This window comes from Macaca nemestrina, chromosome 17 (assembly GCF_043159975.1).
Source record: "Macaca nemestrina isolate mMacNem1 chromosome 17, mMacNem.hap1, whole genome shotgun sequence".
NCBI classification, from domain to species: Eukaryota; Metazoa; Chordata; class Mammalia; order Primates; family Cercopithecidae; genus Macaca; species Macaca nemestrina.
The window spans coordinates 19,089,250-19,105,792 of NC_092141.1; the positions used below are offsets into that span (position 1 = coordinate 19,089,250).

The following is a 16,543-nucleotide window of genomic DNA, read 5'->3' on the forward strand; positions in this document are numbered from 1 at the left end:
TCTCTCTCATCACCCACTGCAGCTCTTTCCCGTACATTTTGATATATAGTACTTGCATTTTCTCTCAGTTCAGAATACATTTTAAAATTTCCCTTGAGACGTCCTCTTGGATCCATGGGTTATTTAGAAGTTTAGTTTCTGAGAGTTAGGCAATTTTCGGGTAATTCTCGTTGACTTCTAATTTGTTTCCATTGTTGGAGGGAACATATGCTTGTGATTTTAATTTCAAAAAATTTGTTAGGTTTGTTTTATGCCTCAGAATATGTTCTGACTTAGTATTCATTTTGTGGATCCTTGAAAAGATTAAATATTCTGCTGTTATTGGCTGGAGTGTTCTATGAAATTTGGTTGGATCTAGTTGATTGATGGTGATGTTGAGTTCTATATCCTGGTGGCTTTTCTGTCTCCTAATTTTATCAGCTGTAGAGAGAGATTTTGAGGTCTCCAACTCGAAAAGTATAGATGTCTTTTTCTCCTTTCAGTTCTGTTCATTGTTTTTTGTTTGTTTGGTGTATGCACGTTTCGAATTGCTGCGTCTTAATGGTGGATTGACCAGGTTCTCATTTTGTAACGTTGCCGTCTCTTCCTGGTAATTGTCTTTTTTTTTTTTTTTTTTTGAGACGGAGTTTCAGAGTTTCACTCCTTTTGCCCAGGCAGGAGTGAAGTGGTGCAATCTCAGCTCACTGCAACCTCCAACCCCATTGGGTTCAAGTGATTGTCCTGCCTCAGCCTCCTGAGTAGCTGGGATTATAGGCAGCCACCATCACACCCAGCTAATTTTTGTATTTTTAGTAGAGATGGGGTTTTGCCATGTTGGCCAGGCTGGTCTCGAATTCCTGACCTGAAGTGATCCACTCGCCTCGGCCTCCCAAGGTGCTTCGATTACAGACATGAGCTACCGCGCCTGGCCAAAAACTTCTATATGATGTCTCCAGAGAGGCAGTGTGCCACGGTGGCTCAGAGTCTCTGTCGTGTGCCGTACTCCTCTGTGTGACCTCAGAGAAGTTGCTTAACCACTTGGTGCCTCAGTTTCTTCATCCATAAAATGGATGGACAGCACTGCTTGACCGTGCTGGGTGTGAGGGTTGCCTGAGCTCATATGTGTATAGTGGTTAAAACCATTGTTGCCACATACCATGCCTTCCAGTACACCTGTCATCATCATCCATTTTCTCAACGTCACAACCAACGGTGGCCACATTGTCCACAGGGGAGGTGTTTTCTTGTCTTGTTTCTAGATGTGAATGAACTGAAGGAGTGTCTTTCTGTGCTGGTTAAAGAGCAGCAGGCCCTGGCCGTCCAGTCCGCCGCCACCACCCTCTCAGCCCCGAGACTCCAGCACAGGCTGCTGATCTTGGAGCGCTATTTCGTTGCCTTGAATAGAACTGTTTTCCAGGAGAATGTCAAAGTTAAGTGGAAAAGCAGCAGCATTTCTCTGCCTCCTGTGGACAAAAAAAGGTAATAATAAAGCGACGAAAGAATCCTGATGCCAGTGAAATATAAAATTCAGACTGTTTTGTTTCAGAAAGTTTAAGGTTTTCGATATAGTGTCTGTCTTTACCTTCTGAAATTTATTCTTGCTTTCCCTTTTCTTATGTTTTGTATAATCTGGAGAATGGATTTGCCAATTTCCTCATGTAGTAACAGACCATACTATGTAATCTGTGTATTATTTTATTCAATTAAAATTTCTTTTCTCTGTTTTTTTTTTTTTTTGGAGAGACAACGTCTTGCTCTGTGACCGAGGCTGGGGTGCAGTGGTGTAATCATAGCTCATTGTAACCTTGAACTCCGGGGCTCTAGTGATCCTCCTGCCTCAGCCACCTGAGTAGCTGGGACAACAGGCACATGCCACCATGCCTGGCTAAATAAAAATAATTTTTGTGTGTGTGTGTGTGTGTGGAGATGGGGTCTTGCTCCTGACTTCAAGCAATCTTCCTGCTTCAGCTGCTGAGAGTCCTGGGATTACAGGCATGAGACACTGTGCCTGGCTCTGTGTCATTATTTTAAAGACGTTTTTCTGTGGAAGCCAGTCAAAGCTTTAGATCAGCTCAAGTATAAATTTGAGAATGAGTTCTGAACGTTGTATACTTTTTATTTTGTTTTGTTGCTGGGCAGGAGATAGTCAGATTATAATGTTTAGTGCCCAACAAGTTTAGATGCTTCATGTTTTTCCTTCCTAATGTGATTTTCTTATTCTTTATTACAAGAGATGCTTCTGGGCCAGGCACGGTGGCTCACACCTGTAATCCCAGCACTTTGGGAGGCCAAGGTGGGCAGATCACGTGAGGTCAGGAGTTCGAGATCTGACCAACATGGAGAAACCTCGTGTCTACTAAAAGTTTAAAGATTAGCTGGGACGTGGTGGCGCATGCCTGTAATCCCAGCGACTCAGGAGGGTGAGGCAGGAGAATGGCATGAACCCAGGAGGCAGGGGTTGCGGTGAGTAGAGGTTGCGCCAATGGACTCCAGCCTGGGCAACAAGAATGGAACCCCATCTCAAAAAGAGAAAAAAAAAAAGATGCTGTTGGGCATATGAGTTTTAATGTGTTGATGCCTGTTAATATATCACAGATTTCCTCTATTTGCTAACTGCCACTAGAATGTTTAAGGCTTATGTAAAATTGTACTTTTCCAAAATGAAGCTGTCTATCAGACTTTTGTCCTCAGAAGGTTAAACTGCAAGGTTGCCAGATGAAACTGTATTTTGTGTAGTTAGGAGTGCTGGCTTTATTTGACTGTGATAGTGACTTTGACTCCCTGGAGAGCACATGGAAAGTACAGGAGGCAGAAACCAGGGCAAAACCCTGAGCGTCTTGCTCCCCAGAGACAGGAGCGATCCTTGTAGCCTGTTTCCTTGTTTTCTTATGTTTTAATTTTTGTGTTTGGTTGTTTTTTTTATTTCCTTCAGTTTAAATACAGTTGAAATCACATTACAGTTGGCTCTCTGTATCTGTGGGTTTCACATCCACAGATTCAACCAACTGTGGATCAAAAATACTGGAAGAAAAGCCATAAAAAACAACAATAAAAAGAACGAATAAAAAACAATACAATGTAACAACTAGTTACAGAGCATGTACCTTGTTTTGGGTGCTATGGTAATTCAGAGATGATTTTGTTTGTTTGTTTTGACATGGGGATCTCACTGTTGCCCAGGGCAGCGGGGTTATCATGGCTCACTGCAGCCTTGACCTCCTGGGCTCAAATGATTCTCCCACCTCAGCCTCCCAAGTAGCTGGGACTGCAGGCGTGTGCCACATTGCCCAGCTGATTTCTGTATTTTTTGTAGAGCCGGGGTCTTACTCTCTTGCTCAGGCTGGCCCCTAACTCTTGGCCTCAAGTATTCTGCCCGCCTTGGCCTCCCAAAGTGCTGGGATAACAAGCATGAGCCACCACACCTGGCCAATTTTTTTTTTTTTTTTTTAATTTGTATAGATGGGGTTTTGCCATGTTGCCCAGGCTGGTCTTGAACTCCTGGGCTCAAGCGACCCTCCCACCTCAACCTCCCAAAGTGTTGGGAGTATAGGTGTGAGCCACTGTGCCTGGCTGAGATGATTTAAATGACACGGGAGGATGTGCACAGGTTATATGCAAATACCACACCATTTTATATCGGGGTCTTGAGCATCCTAGGGTTTTGGTGTGGAGCCAGGGTGGGGCAGGCCTGGTCCCAATCCCCTGCAGATACCAAGGGACGACTGTGCATGTTGTATTTTTGAAAACAGTTTGAGAGTAAATTAAACCAAGTGACAGATGAGATTCCTACCCATTTGGTAATAGGAGTGCCGTGGTTCTTTCCTTCTTTCCTGACCGGTTGTGATGGTCATGAATCAGAGTGTCATGTGTGGGTGGGCGGTAGGTGCTCAGATTCTCCAAGCACTGTTGTGTGTTTGTCAAATCAAACTGAATTCCCTCCACTGCAGAAATGGCTGAGAACCCAGCTGATTTTTCTCTGTGCTGTTTCCTTTGTGATGACATAGTGTTGATGGATTTATTGGAATATATCTTTCATTAATTGGAAGAATTCCTAAAATTTTTTTAAAAAAAAGTCTTTTTTTGAGATAATTGTGGATTCACATACAGTTGTAAGAAATAGTATCGAGGTTCCTTTTACTGTTCGCCCCATTGCCCTCAATGGTAGCTAGTTGCAAACTACGGCACAGTCACCACAACTAGGGTGTTAACTCTGACAGTCTGCCTGCCCTCTTCAGGTCTTCCCAGTTTTACATGCTCTCAATGGTGTGTGTATTTCTTGGCAAATTTTTCACGTGTGGATTTTCTGAGACCACCACTGCAATCAGGGTACATGGACAAGGGTCCTTTATACCCACATTCACGTCTTCTCTCCCCACCCTAACTGCTGGCAACCACTCATCTGTTCTCTGTGTCTATTATGTGATTTTTTGACATTGGTTTTTAAATTTTTTATTGTTATTATTGTAATTTTTGGAGACAGGGTCTCACCCTGATGCCCAAGCTGGAGTGAAGTGATATAATCATAGCTCACTGCAGCCTCAAACTCCTGGGCTCAAGCAGTCCTCTCATTTCAGCTTCCTGAGTAGCTGGGACCACAGATGCATGACAACACTCCCAACTAATTTTGTACTTGTAAGAGACCGAGGTCTTGTTATGGTTCCCAGGCTTGTCTTGAACTCCTGGCCTCAAGCAAGATTGAGTTTTTTCACTCAGCATAATCCCCTTGACATTTTCCCAAGGGGGTCATTGCATGTATCATTATTGCTGAGTAGTAGTTTTTTGTTTTTGTGTTTTTTGTTTTTGGAGACAGAGTCTCGCTTTGTCGCCCAGGCCAGGCTGGAGTGCAGTGGCGCAATCTTGGCTCACTGCAGCCTCCACCTCCCAGGTTCAAGCAATTCTCCCTCAGCCTCCCAAGTAGCTGGGACCACAGGCATGCACCACCATGCCTGGCTAATTTTTGTATTTTTAGTAGAGATGGGGTTTTGCCATTTTGGCCAAGCTGGTCTCAAACTCCTGACCCGAAGTGATTCTCCCACCTCCTCTGACCACACTTGACCCATGTGCTTTCTCTTGGAAGGACTGTGTGTCCTGTTACATGTCTGTGTCTTGTCACGTTCATATTTCTCATTTTGGAGCAAAGATTTCTGTCTTCCAGGTACCCAGTGCCCTTCTCAGAGGTTCTTGCGTTTCTTGTCTGAGCTCCTGGTGCGTTATTCAGGCACTTGTGAGTAAGTGTGTACGGTTGCCCCTGGCCAGCCATGTTCTTCTTTGCCATTTTCATTACACATTGTTTCTTGGGGGAGATCCTGCTATGACATCCCCCCCCGCTTTTTTTGTTGTTGTTGTTGTTGTTGTTGTTGCTGCTGTTGTTGAGATGGAGTCTTGCTCTGCCTCCCAGGCTGGAGTGCGGTGGTGCGATCTTGGCTCACTGCAACCTCCGCCTCCCAGGTTCAAGCGGTTCTCCCGCCTCAGCCTCCAAGTAGCTGGGATTACAGGGGTGCTGCCACCATACCTGGCTAATTTTTGTATTTTTAGTGGAGACAGGGTTTCGTCATGTTGGCCAGGCTGGTCTGGAACTCCATATCACCTGTTTTTATAGAATTTCCGCTGATCATGAAAGCAAATTTTAGTAAATTTGGAGAATATAGTCTATACTAGCAATACTGTAATATACATATATTAGAAATATCGTTTAAAGTGTAAAATACAGTTACTTGCTGTGTATGATTGAGGTGAGATTATACATTTTTTTTTCTAGCCTTTTCTCTCTTGTACAGGGTGGTTTTTATGGTGTACCATTTGCATAACCTTTTACAACATGCTGAATGAAACTGACTTGTGAAATTAACACACTCAAGTAGTGAAAAGCTTAAAAAGACACAGGAGGAGGCCGGGCGCGGTGGCTCAAGCCTGTAATCCCAGCACTTTGGGAGGCCGAGACGGGCGGATCACAAGGTCAGGAGATCGAGACCATCCTGGCTAACATGGTGAAACCCCGTCTCTACTAAAAATACAAAAAAACTAGCCGGGCGAGGTGGCGGGCGCCTGTAGTCCCAGCTACTCGGGAGGCTGAGGCAGGAGAATGGCGTAAACCCGGGAGGCGGAGCTTGCAGTGAGCTGAGATCCGGCCACTGCACTCCAGCCTGGGCGACAGAGCAAGACTCCGTCTCAAAAAAAAAAAAAAAAAAAAAAAAAAAAAGACACGGGAGGGTGATGAGCACTCCCCTCAGAAGAGGGTGGCTCCCGACGGGGTGGGTCAGGCACACAGGGCTTCACCGTGGCCAGGAGCAGACCCCGAGTGGAGGACGCCAGGGCTGAGGTGAGCCAGGCTACCCTGTGCGGCTCTGCTGCTCTTCTTCCAGCTCCTCTTCGGCCTGGTCTCCCATGTGGGGTTTACTCTCCCTCCATTTATGTATTTATCTGTTTATCGTCTGCTTCCTCCCACTAGAATCTCCCTTTGTGAGGTCATTTCATGAGCATCTTCCCATGACGTTTAAAATTCCTTGTGTATTTCTTTTATTCTTAAAGAGAAAACTTTTCCTTTACAAAAGGCATTTGATCAAAGTTGTTAAACAATGAAACTAAAAATCTACTTGTGATCCTGTCACTTGAGGAAAACCATTGGTCGGATTTTGCCCCACAGCCTTTCATGGTATTGATTTTATGTGGTGTCTGCACCCTCCGCTGCTGGCTGCTTGTATGTTCCGTGTGTCGTCTGCAGTTCCTGGCCTGGGGGCAAAGGCGTGGACGGTCTCTCCAGAGTGGGATCCTGAGCTGCGCTGTCTTTCGCCTTCGCCTTCCTGCGCAGGGCCTGGCGATCAGGTAGGGTCCCTGGTGTGGCACGTGGTTCTGCTTCCCTAACGCATCAACAGACTGGGTTTCGAGCTGGGTTCAGTCACCGTGTCCCCTTCAGCTGATCCCATGTGCTCTCTGTGCCTCAGTTTCCTTGCTTGTGAGATGAGAGGCTGCAGAGGCTGTTTGGCTTTTCACATCTGTGCTTTAAAGAAAAGAAAAGAGAGTGCATGCACCCCCACCCCCACACCAACCACTGTCTATCGGGGGAACCTGCTCCCGATGTTTAACGCGGGTTCTTTTCTATTTCCTGAGTGTCTCGGCTGAGGTGAGAAATAAAGGGAAAGAGCACGAGAGAAAAATTTAAGGCTGTGTGTCCATGGGAGACATCACATGGCAGCAGGATCCGTGATGGTCCCCAAGCCGTAAAACTAGCAAGTTTTTATTAGCGATTTTCAAAAGGGGAGAGAGTGGACGAATAGGGTGTGGGTCACAGAGATCACATACTTCACAAGGTAATAGAAATATTACAAAGCAAATGGAGGCAGGGCGAGATCACAGGACCACCAGATGGGGTGAAATTAAAATTGCTACTGAAGTTTTGGGCACGCATATTCATCCTCCTCAGCTTACAAAGAAGATGATGAGATTAAGAGATTAAGGCAGGCATAGGAAAACACAGGGGTATTGATTGGGGAAGTGGTAAGTATCCATGAAATCTTCACAATTTATGTTCAGAGATTACAGTAAAGACAGGCGTAAGAAATTATAAAAGTATTAATTTGGGGAACTAATAAATGTCCATGAAATCTCATAATTTATGTTCTTCTGCCGCGGCTTCTTCCAGTCCCTCTGTTCGGGGTCCCTGACTTCCCGCAACAACTACCATGGAACACCCGATTCAGACTTAATTCTAGAAGAACAAGAAGTGACTGTGTTGCTCATGTGACAGCCGTGAAACACAGAATTGACTGGAACAGCTGCGCTGGATTTGGCCTGTTGAGTGAGGGATTGGAAAGGGACAGTGGCGTCTTCTCTCACTGAGGGGTGGGAAGCCCAGCGGGAGAGTAAGGGGAGTCGGGGGGCTCCTCTGACGCGTGTGTGCGTCCAGGCGAGGATGCGGACCTCTGCAGTGAGCTGCTGCAGGAGTCCCTGGACGCCCGGCGAGCACTTCCCGAGGCCTCGCTCTTCCACGAGAGCACCGCGTCCTCTGTGTGGCTGGAGGTGGTGGAGAGAGCGACCAGGTTCCTCGGGTCCGTCGTGACGGGGTGAGTTCTTTCCTTTCTTGCCTTCTGCACGCAGACAGCTGGCCTGCTGGAGGCTGGTTCTTACCACCCTCGCTTTAGAGCTAAGAAGCCTGGTAGGTTGGTTTCTCGCCTCTGTTTTCAGCGGGCTCTCGGTGCTGTGATTCCGGGTCTGGGTTCTCAGCTTTTCAGGCAGTTTGATTTATGTTTCTCTGACGAGACCCAGGAAACTGTGATACTAAATGAGACGGACCAGGGAGGATGCTTAGAGATTTGGCCATCAGTCATTCGTGGAGGGTTGAGCGCTGACATTGTGCGTCTCTCTGTGATGATTAGGAGCTGCCCTCCTGAGTGCAGAGTGGCGCTTGGTTTGAAGTCTTATAGATAATGTAGGAGTAAACAACTACTCAAGATCAAATTGTTTAGTCCTGTAGCTGGTCATTTTAGTATAAAAGTTTTGAATAGGAATCATTTGTGTGTAAGGAAAACATGAACTCTGGTCGTGGGTGCTAGGCATTTTTGTTAAGGTTTTTAAATTTAAAGAAAATATAAAATTCAGGCCGGGCGCGGTGGCTCAAGCCTGTAATCCCAGCACTTTGGGAGGCCGAGACGGGCGGATCACGAGGTCAGGAGATCGAGACCATCCTGGCGAACACAATGAAACCCCGTCTCCACTAAAAATTCAAAAAAATTAGCCGGGCGTGGTGGCGGCGCCTGTAGTCCCAGCTACTCGGGAGGCTGAGGCAGGAGAATGGCGGGAACCCGGGAGGCGGAGCTTGCAGTGAGCCGAGATCGCGCCACTGCACTCCAGCCTGGGCGACAGAGCAGACTCCGCCTCAAAAAAAAAAAAGAAAATATAAAATTCAACAGGAAGGACGGTGCAGAGGAAAAGTGAGGCCACTCCTCACTCTTCTTGCCAGAGGTCAGCACGGTGCCTTCCTCCAGCCGGCAGGGGGCCTCTGGCGTTTGCGGACGTCCCCGGCTGAGTCCAGTCCTGAGCCTGCTGGTGAAGGCATCGCCACAGAGTTCTAACGCTGGAGGCCCTGAACTTAGGCTTGGAGTTGATTTCAAAACTTCAGCTGCAATATTGATGCCATAAGATCTTTTCTTTGCAGTCTTGGGATAGGATTTTAAAATACTTCATTGATGAGAGATAACAATTAGTGTAGGCATTTTGCCTCCAGATTCTCAGGTGGTTTTAGAAATTGTTTCTCTGATTCTGTAGGAGAATGTTGATACTGTTACAGTCTTATATGACATGGAAACTAGAAAACATAGCTAGATACTCTTCTACTCATGTTTTGGATAATGAGAGAAATTATTTTATGCTTCACACACTTGGAGTATGTCATCTACTGTAATATAGTATCTGAATGAATACTTCAAATACCTTTTTGTAAGCTAGTTGTACACTTTAAAACCTCTGAATAAATTTGACTAGCAAGTCTCAGAAACTTGATTCTAAATATTAAAAATACATCCTTCCTTGGGAGGGAGCGTGTAGGAAACGTGCAGTGTGATTGTAAGCATGCTGTCTGTCTGGAGGTCGCTTTGTTCCTGCATCCTCTGCTTTCATTTCAGGGATGTTCACGGAACGCCAGGCACCAAAGGGCCAGAAGCGTCCCCCTGCAGGACCAGCACTTGGCCCTGGTCATCCTGCTGGAGCTGGCTGTGCAGAGAGGCACGCTGAGGTGAGGGCTGGCGCAGACTGGGAACGCTTTGGGGAAGTGCGTCTGTATCCAAATACCTGCAGCACTGTGTGCATTTCACTGAATCCTTTGTGACTGCAGCAGATGTGTGGTGCTCTGTAACCAGAGAACCACGTCCCAGAGCTCGCTCTCTCTTTACCTTTTCTTCACTTCCTTTTTTATGCTCGGTTTTCTAGTCTGGGAACTGTTCTTTTTTTTTCCTTTCAGTTTTCCTCATTTAATTGTTTTTATTCCATGAATTTAAGATCCTAGAGCTTTCATGTAAATGTGCTCTTTGAGCTTCTTAACTGATCTTTCCTATCAGCAGAAGGCGATGTCGTGTGCTAAAATCTCAGTGTCAATTCAGTCATTTAATTACCACGGCTTTACTTTCATTTCCTTCCAGATCCCAAGTATTTCTTCACTTCTATCTAGCTGTTTGCTTTTATTTTTGATTAACCATGAAAAAAAAAAAAGTTAATGTGTTTTTACTAGGAATGAATATCTTTTCTCCTTTAGCCAAATGTTGTCTGCCATCCTGTTGTTGCTTCAGCTGTGGGACAGCGGGGCACAGGAGACTGACAATGAGCGTTCCCACCCAGGACACCAACGCCCCGCTTTTGCCCTTGCTGCAAAGGTTCCAGAGCATCATTTGCAGGAAGGATACACCCCACTCCGAGGGCGACATGCACGTGAGTGTGTATGATGGAACTTTGTGTTTAGGTGGCACTGGATTCTAGTTATTTTTTAAGCAAGACCAGCGTGCGTGTCCACGGCAGTGTTTTTTTTGGTGGAAACAGCAGCGAGTCACATGAGACAGGTGTGGGAGGTCACTTGTTTGTGGAGAAGACTTGAATCAGTGAACACCGACTTCCTTGTCAGCACAGAACCAAGCTTGAAACACGCACTTTTAAATCAATACCAGAAAAGAACAACGAAAACAGTGGCCTGCTTTGTTGGCCCTTCCTGTGTACTGGGCTCTGTGCAGGGCATGTCACCTGAGCTGTCACTCTGTTGAGTACCAGTTCCCCACTTAACAGGTGTGGATGCCGCGCTCGGGGAGGAGCAGGTGTGCGGGGCCCTGGGCCTAAACCTCCAGGACTGCTGGTCCTTGCAGGTCAAGTACAGGTTGGATTTTGCCAGTCTTTTTGGGAAAGTCTTAGGCATTCCAGTATCGTGCTTTGGTTTAATTTTTCTATTATTTGGCAGTCTTGAATAATCATCGGGCTCTTCTGCCTGTAGAAGAATTAGAATTATGATTTAATTTGCAAATGAAAGTAGGTGTTTTCCAGAGCGGGCAAGGTTTAGATTAAAGTAAAGGTTTTGGTTTTGGATTTCAAGGCCAGCTTGAGATGCTGCGCTGGGTTCCCCCAGAGGTGGTTCTGCCTTTCTCCAGGGGTCCTAGGCCTGTGGGGTGGTTTGGTTGTGTTGGTAATCTGTGTGGACTCAACTTACTGTGGTATCATAAGTGTATACATGCACCGTCAATGTTGTGGACGTGTATACAGCAAATTTAGACATTTGTGCAGTCAGTTTATATGCTGCATAAATATATAGATGTGTAGTATAACTGTATCATCGACATGGTCATTTGATGGGCCACATGAGTAAATACCAAAATATAAAGAGTGGTTTTTTATTTTCTTAAGGGCTAATTGTATTACTTTAATTTTTGCCACCATTTCTGAATGTCTGTTTACTTTTCCTTTCTAGCTTTTGTCTGGCCCTCTGAGCCCCAGCGAGAGTTTCCTGAGGTACCTCACCCTTCCCCAAGACAGCGAGCTTGCCACTGATCTGCGACAGACCGTGGTTGTCGTCATGGGCCATTTAGACCGTCTGGCTACACCGTTTGCCTCCGCTGTGTAGCGCTCCGACGTCTCATAAGGTGTGTGCAAGAACCACGTTCTCCATGTGTTTTGTGGCTAGTACCACTTCTAGGTTCTCATCCTGGGCCCGTGTGGAGACTTGGTTTTCTGGTATTGATGGGGGAGGCTGGCTTGTGGTTTTAAACGTGTTTGCAGTTGAAGGTGTTCCCCGTGTGGAGAGTGAGTGATGAGCAAGCTGAGGTGCAGAGGCCTAGGGACCCAACCTGGGGGCCCAGTTTCCAGGTTGAGGTAGCACAGCCCCAGAGAGCTTCCCCTTATCTGCAGCCCCAGGCCCTCCCACCTTCTGCAGGGGGTTCCACAGCCTTCTTTATACTCTGAAGGCGGGCTGTCATAGTATGTAATGCTGGTTATGGTAGTGACAGTATAATTCTATATTCTATCTGTCATGTAATAGTAATGGTAATAGTAGTGATTTGCGTGTGTGGAGCACCTGTAGGGTGCAGGCCCGCTGAGGACCTCATGCATGCTGTTGTATCTCATTATGTCAATGAGAAAACTGGCTTTGGGAATGGTGGTGAACTTTGCCAGGGTATAACAGTAATCTTAGTTTTGAAAAGATTTTTATAACATTTTATTTCTAATATGAAGAGTCTTTATTTTGTTTTACAGTCATTAAAAAAAAGGCCCCACGCGGTGGCTGACGCCTGTAATCCCAGCACTTTGGGAGGCCGAGGTGGGCGGATCACAAGGTCAGGAGATCGAGACCATCCTGGCGAACACGGTGAAACCCTGTCTCTACTAAAAATACAAAAAATTAGCCAGGCGAGGTGGCGGGCGCCTGTAGTCCCAGCTACTCGGGAGGCTGAGGCAGGAGAATGGCGTGAACCCGGGAGGCGGAGCTTGCACTGAGCCAAGATCCTGCCATTGCACTCCAACCTGGGTGACAGAGCCAGACTTTGTCTCAAAAAAAAAAAAAAAAAAAAGGAATACAGTCACATGGTTCGAAAATCAAACCTAGGCAGAGACACACTGTCGCTTTCCCTGCCCACCCCTTCTACCCAGTTTCCCACCTGCTCCCTCTGACTTTCCAGTCTCCTCTGTAACCTCCTTGTTCTCTGGAATGAGTACCTAGTGGTAGCAGGTTGCATTACTTGTGGTGTGTGTTTTTTACTAACCATATGTACTGGAGTACTTTATCAGAGTGTCGCTCTTTGTTTTTATAAAGCAACTTAGTATTCAGTGTGCGTATGTGAGTTTTATGTATCTTTGTTTAGTGAGTCTCTTACTGGTGGACACTTGGGCTTATTGCCACAATGTTGCTATACAAATAGTGCTGAGGGCCTGGTGTGGTGACTCACGCCTGTAATCCCAGCACTTTGGGAGGCCGAGGTGGTGGGATCACCTGAGGTTGGGAGTTTTAGAACAGCCTGGCCAATTTGGAGAAACCCCATCTCTACTAAAAACTACAAAAATTAGCCGGGCATGGTGGCACATGCCTGTAATCCCAGCTACTCGGGAGGCTGAGGCAGGAGAATCACTTGAACCCGGGAGGCGGAGGTTGCAGTGAGCCGAGATGGCACCGCTGCACTCCAGCCTGGGCAATAAGAGTGAAACTCCTTCTCAAACAATAATAACAACAACAATAAAACAAACACAAATAGTGTTGCAGGGCCTGCCCTGGAACACGTGTGCTGCACATGTGCACGCATGTGTGCCCGTGCCCATGTGCAGGTGGGGATGCACCCAGTGTGGGCTGGTTGTCACCAGGTTGCTCCTGCACGACTTGATTTCTCTCACCGCCAACACGGATGCTGGTCTCCCAGCCTCGCGTGTGGGCTTTTGGGATTTTGCCTCCTAAAGCACAAAATGGTGACCCTGATGTAGTTTGAGCATTTTAAAGTATATTAGTATTTAAGGGCCATTGATACTACTTTTTAATGGACTCTCTTAAAATGAAATGCGATGGAAATGGAAAACTAACCTGTTCAGTCGCCTCATCATACCTGTTAAATGAGGTAATATGGTGTGGTACCAGCTATTTTGATGTTTTGAAGCAGCATATTTTCATTTGCTTTGTTTTTAGCTTATAATATCTCAGTGTTACTCCCAGTCTTTTTTTTTTCTTTTGCTATCGTAAAAAAAAAAAGTTTACTTTCTTATCTTACAGGGATCATTGCAAGAGGTCACAGGTTGGGGGTTAATAGGATGGAAATACTATGCCAATGTGATTGGTCCGAGCCAGTGCGAAGGCCTGGCCAAGCTGGGAGTCACACAGATTGCCTGTGCAGAGAAGCGCTTCCTGATTCTGTCACACAATGGCTGGGTGCACACACAGGCCTACAATAGTGCCACACTGGTGAGTGTCTGGGCACTGTGCCTGCAGTGTTCCCTTGGCGGGCAGGGTCTGTACTGCAGATGCACAAGCTCTGGTCTTTCTTGAAGCCATTTGATTTGTGAAGATTGAGAAGCTTCTGTTTATTGTATATTATGTTTAATGGTCTCAGCTGTAATATTGTCAAGATTTGGGTTGTGAAGGTTAGGAAGTCCTTACAGTGAAACTCATTGCTAATCATGAGATTCCCGTTTGTAAATTCATTTTCCATGTGTAAACTCATTTGACTTTGTGGCCAGGCAGGTGACAGATGAGGGAGTTGGGCCTCATGGGGATAGTGGCAAATTTTCATTAAAGCAGGGTGTTCCACATTTTAATTAAAACGTGGCACGTTTTCATTAAAGCAGGGTGTTCCTCCCTGTCGGCTGCATGTCTCTGTCGCAAGGGGTTAGCCTGCCCTGCCCCTGCATCGGCTCTGGTCTTGCCGCAGAGCACTTGGAGGCTGCCCGCTGTTCTGTTGGTGCTGGGTGGGAAGGGCTGGAGAGCCGGCCCCGTGGCCCGCAGAGACTTATGCCCCACTTCCGGTTAGAGCAGGGTTTGCTCAGAGATACATGATAAAGGAGAGCTGCGCTGATTTCATTTTCCTTGGACTGATGATGACTTTTCTTCCTATTTTTCTTTTTTTTAGGCCCCACCGCTGGTCCAAGGCCTTGCCTCCAGAAACATTGTAAAAATTGCTGCCCATTCTGATGGTCACCACTGCATAGCCTTGGCTGCCGCTGGAGAGGTGTACTCCTGGGCTTAGGGGACAGAGGATGGCTGGGCCATGGGGACACTGTGTCTGTATCGCTCATTCCTGCAGGGACACACTCCTCTTTTATGTTGCCATTTCCTCGACAGGCTGGCGCGCAGGAGTGTGTGCAGGTGTTTTCCAGCCGCCCCGACGTGCAGCGCTGGGGTGGAGCGGGACACTGTGATATGCCCCCTCCTTGGTGACGGCTTAGGAACTCTCTGCCCATGTGTGGAAGGCAACAGGAATTGCCCTTTCTGCTCTTCTCCACCCCGTGCAGCCTTGGCCGCCTTCTCTCTACTCAAACCGCATCCCCACTGTGGAGTTTGCCAGGACAAATCCCACAGCACTGTTCCTTCCTTCACAGACAGTTCCCCCTGCCTCCCATAGATAAGGTTGTCTCCCTTTCCTTGAACCATAATAGTATTTTTACAGGAACAAAAGTCAGCAGTTTCTTCGTAATATTATCCTATTCGGTGGAACTTTTTATTGTGAAAGAACAGAAATAAAGTTGTTATGAACACCCCAGTGTTCATAGCAACTTTATTCACAATACACAAAAGGTAGAAAAAACTCAGATATCCATGCAATCGATGAATGGATAAACGAACTATGGCATACACGTACAGTTGATAATTATTCAGTGAGAAGACAGAGCAAAGCGCCGACACACACTACAACATGGATGAACTGTGAAAACATCCTAAGCGAAAGCACCCAGACACAAAAGACCACGTAACGTGTGATTCCACTTACATAATATATCTGTTTCGGAAAAACTTCCAAACCGGGTTTTACCTTTGCTCTTACACTGCAACAAACGCAGAAGACTTTTGTGACCAAATGTGGAGATGTCTCCCCACCAATAAACAAGCAATCAATTCTGCAGCAGACACCAGCAAGGTGCCCTCCAATTCAATTCTAACACAACATACCCAGGGTGAGGGCTCAGTTCCCAAGGCTGACTCCTCCTTCCCACCAGTCCGGGCCTCTGGAACTTCTGATCCACAAGCTTCAAGTTGGGTAACCACAACCCCCTCTTTGGATTCAATTAATTTGCTAGAGCGGCTCACAGAACTCAGTGTAACACTTACTTAGGAGGCTTACTGGTTTATTGGGAAGGGTATTTTAAAGGATACAAAGACAGCCAGACGAAGAGATACACAGGGTGAGGTCTGGAAGGGTCCTGAGCACAGGAGCTTCTGTCCCTGCATTTGGGGAGTGCCACCCTCCCAGCACTGGAGATGAGTTCTCGTTCACCTTCCTGCCTGCCTCCACGTGTTCAGCTATCTGGCAGCTCTCTGGACCTAGTCTTCTTGGGTTTTTATGAAAGCTTCCTGAGATCAGCATTCCTTCCCCCAGGGTGTGGAGCAGGACCCACTCTGGAATGAGGATTGTATGACCTGTAATTAGAAAGGCAGGGGAAGATTAGAGGCCGCCTTGGGGCAGGTGAGAGGAGGGCAGGAGAAGGTTAGAGAGATTCTGTTTCCTGAGGCCTGACATGCCAGATGTGATAACAATAGAATGTAGCAAGGGCTATGGAATTGAGTCAGGAACCCTGGGTGGAAACCTATGTATATATACAACACCACAACACTAGAGAAGGCAACTCCTACATACCTGTGATACCGCAACACCAGAGAAAGGCAAATCCACAAAGAGGGAAAGTAGACTGGTGGCTGCCAGAGGCTTGGGGAGGGGGTATGAAGAGTGATGCTTAATTGGTACAAGGTTTCATTGGAGGGGATGAAAAATGTTGGAATAGGCCGGGCGCACTGGCTCATGCCTGTAATCCCAGCACTTTGGGAGGCTGAGGTGGGTGGATCACCTGAGGTCAGAAGTTCAAGACCAGCCTGGCCAACAAGGTGAAACCCTGTCTCTACTAAAAATAC

General features: G+C 46.7%; 1 protein-coding gene across 20 annotated transcripts in view; it reads left to right on the forward strand.

Moving 5' to 3' along the window:
• LOC105471026 (E3 ubiquitin-protein ligase HERC2-like) overlaps positions 1 to 15,542 on the forward strand; it is a 30,011-nt gene extending 14,469 nt beyond the window's left edge. For 9 of the 20 annotated variants that reach the window (XR_011615468.1, XR_011615460.1, XR_011615466.1 and 6 more), the window contains 10 exons: positions 1,239 to 1,458; positions 2,211 to 2,442; positions 5,738 to 6,801; positions 7,619 to 8,039; positions 9,597 to 9,706; positions 10,223 to 10,395; positions 11,417 to 11,588; positions 12,199 to 12,278; positions 13,697 to 13,885; positions 14,550 to 15,542. Coding sequence is in view for 2 of the 20 variants with exons in the window: in XM_071082489.1 (XP_070938590.1) it covers positions 9,599 to 9,706; positions 10,306 to 10,395; positions 11,417 to 11,569 (351 nt within the window). In the remaining 18 variants the exon portion in view is untranslated. The other 11 variants (XR_011615471.1, XR_011615472.1, XR_011615461.1 and 8 more) reach the window with 11 other exon arrangements.
• The last annotated feature ends 1,001 nt before the right edge of the window (positions 15,543 to 16,543 follow it).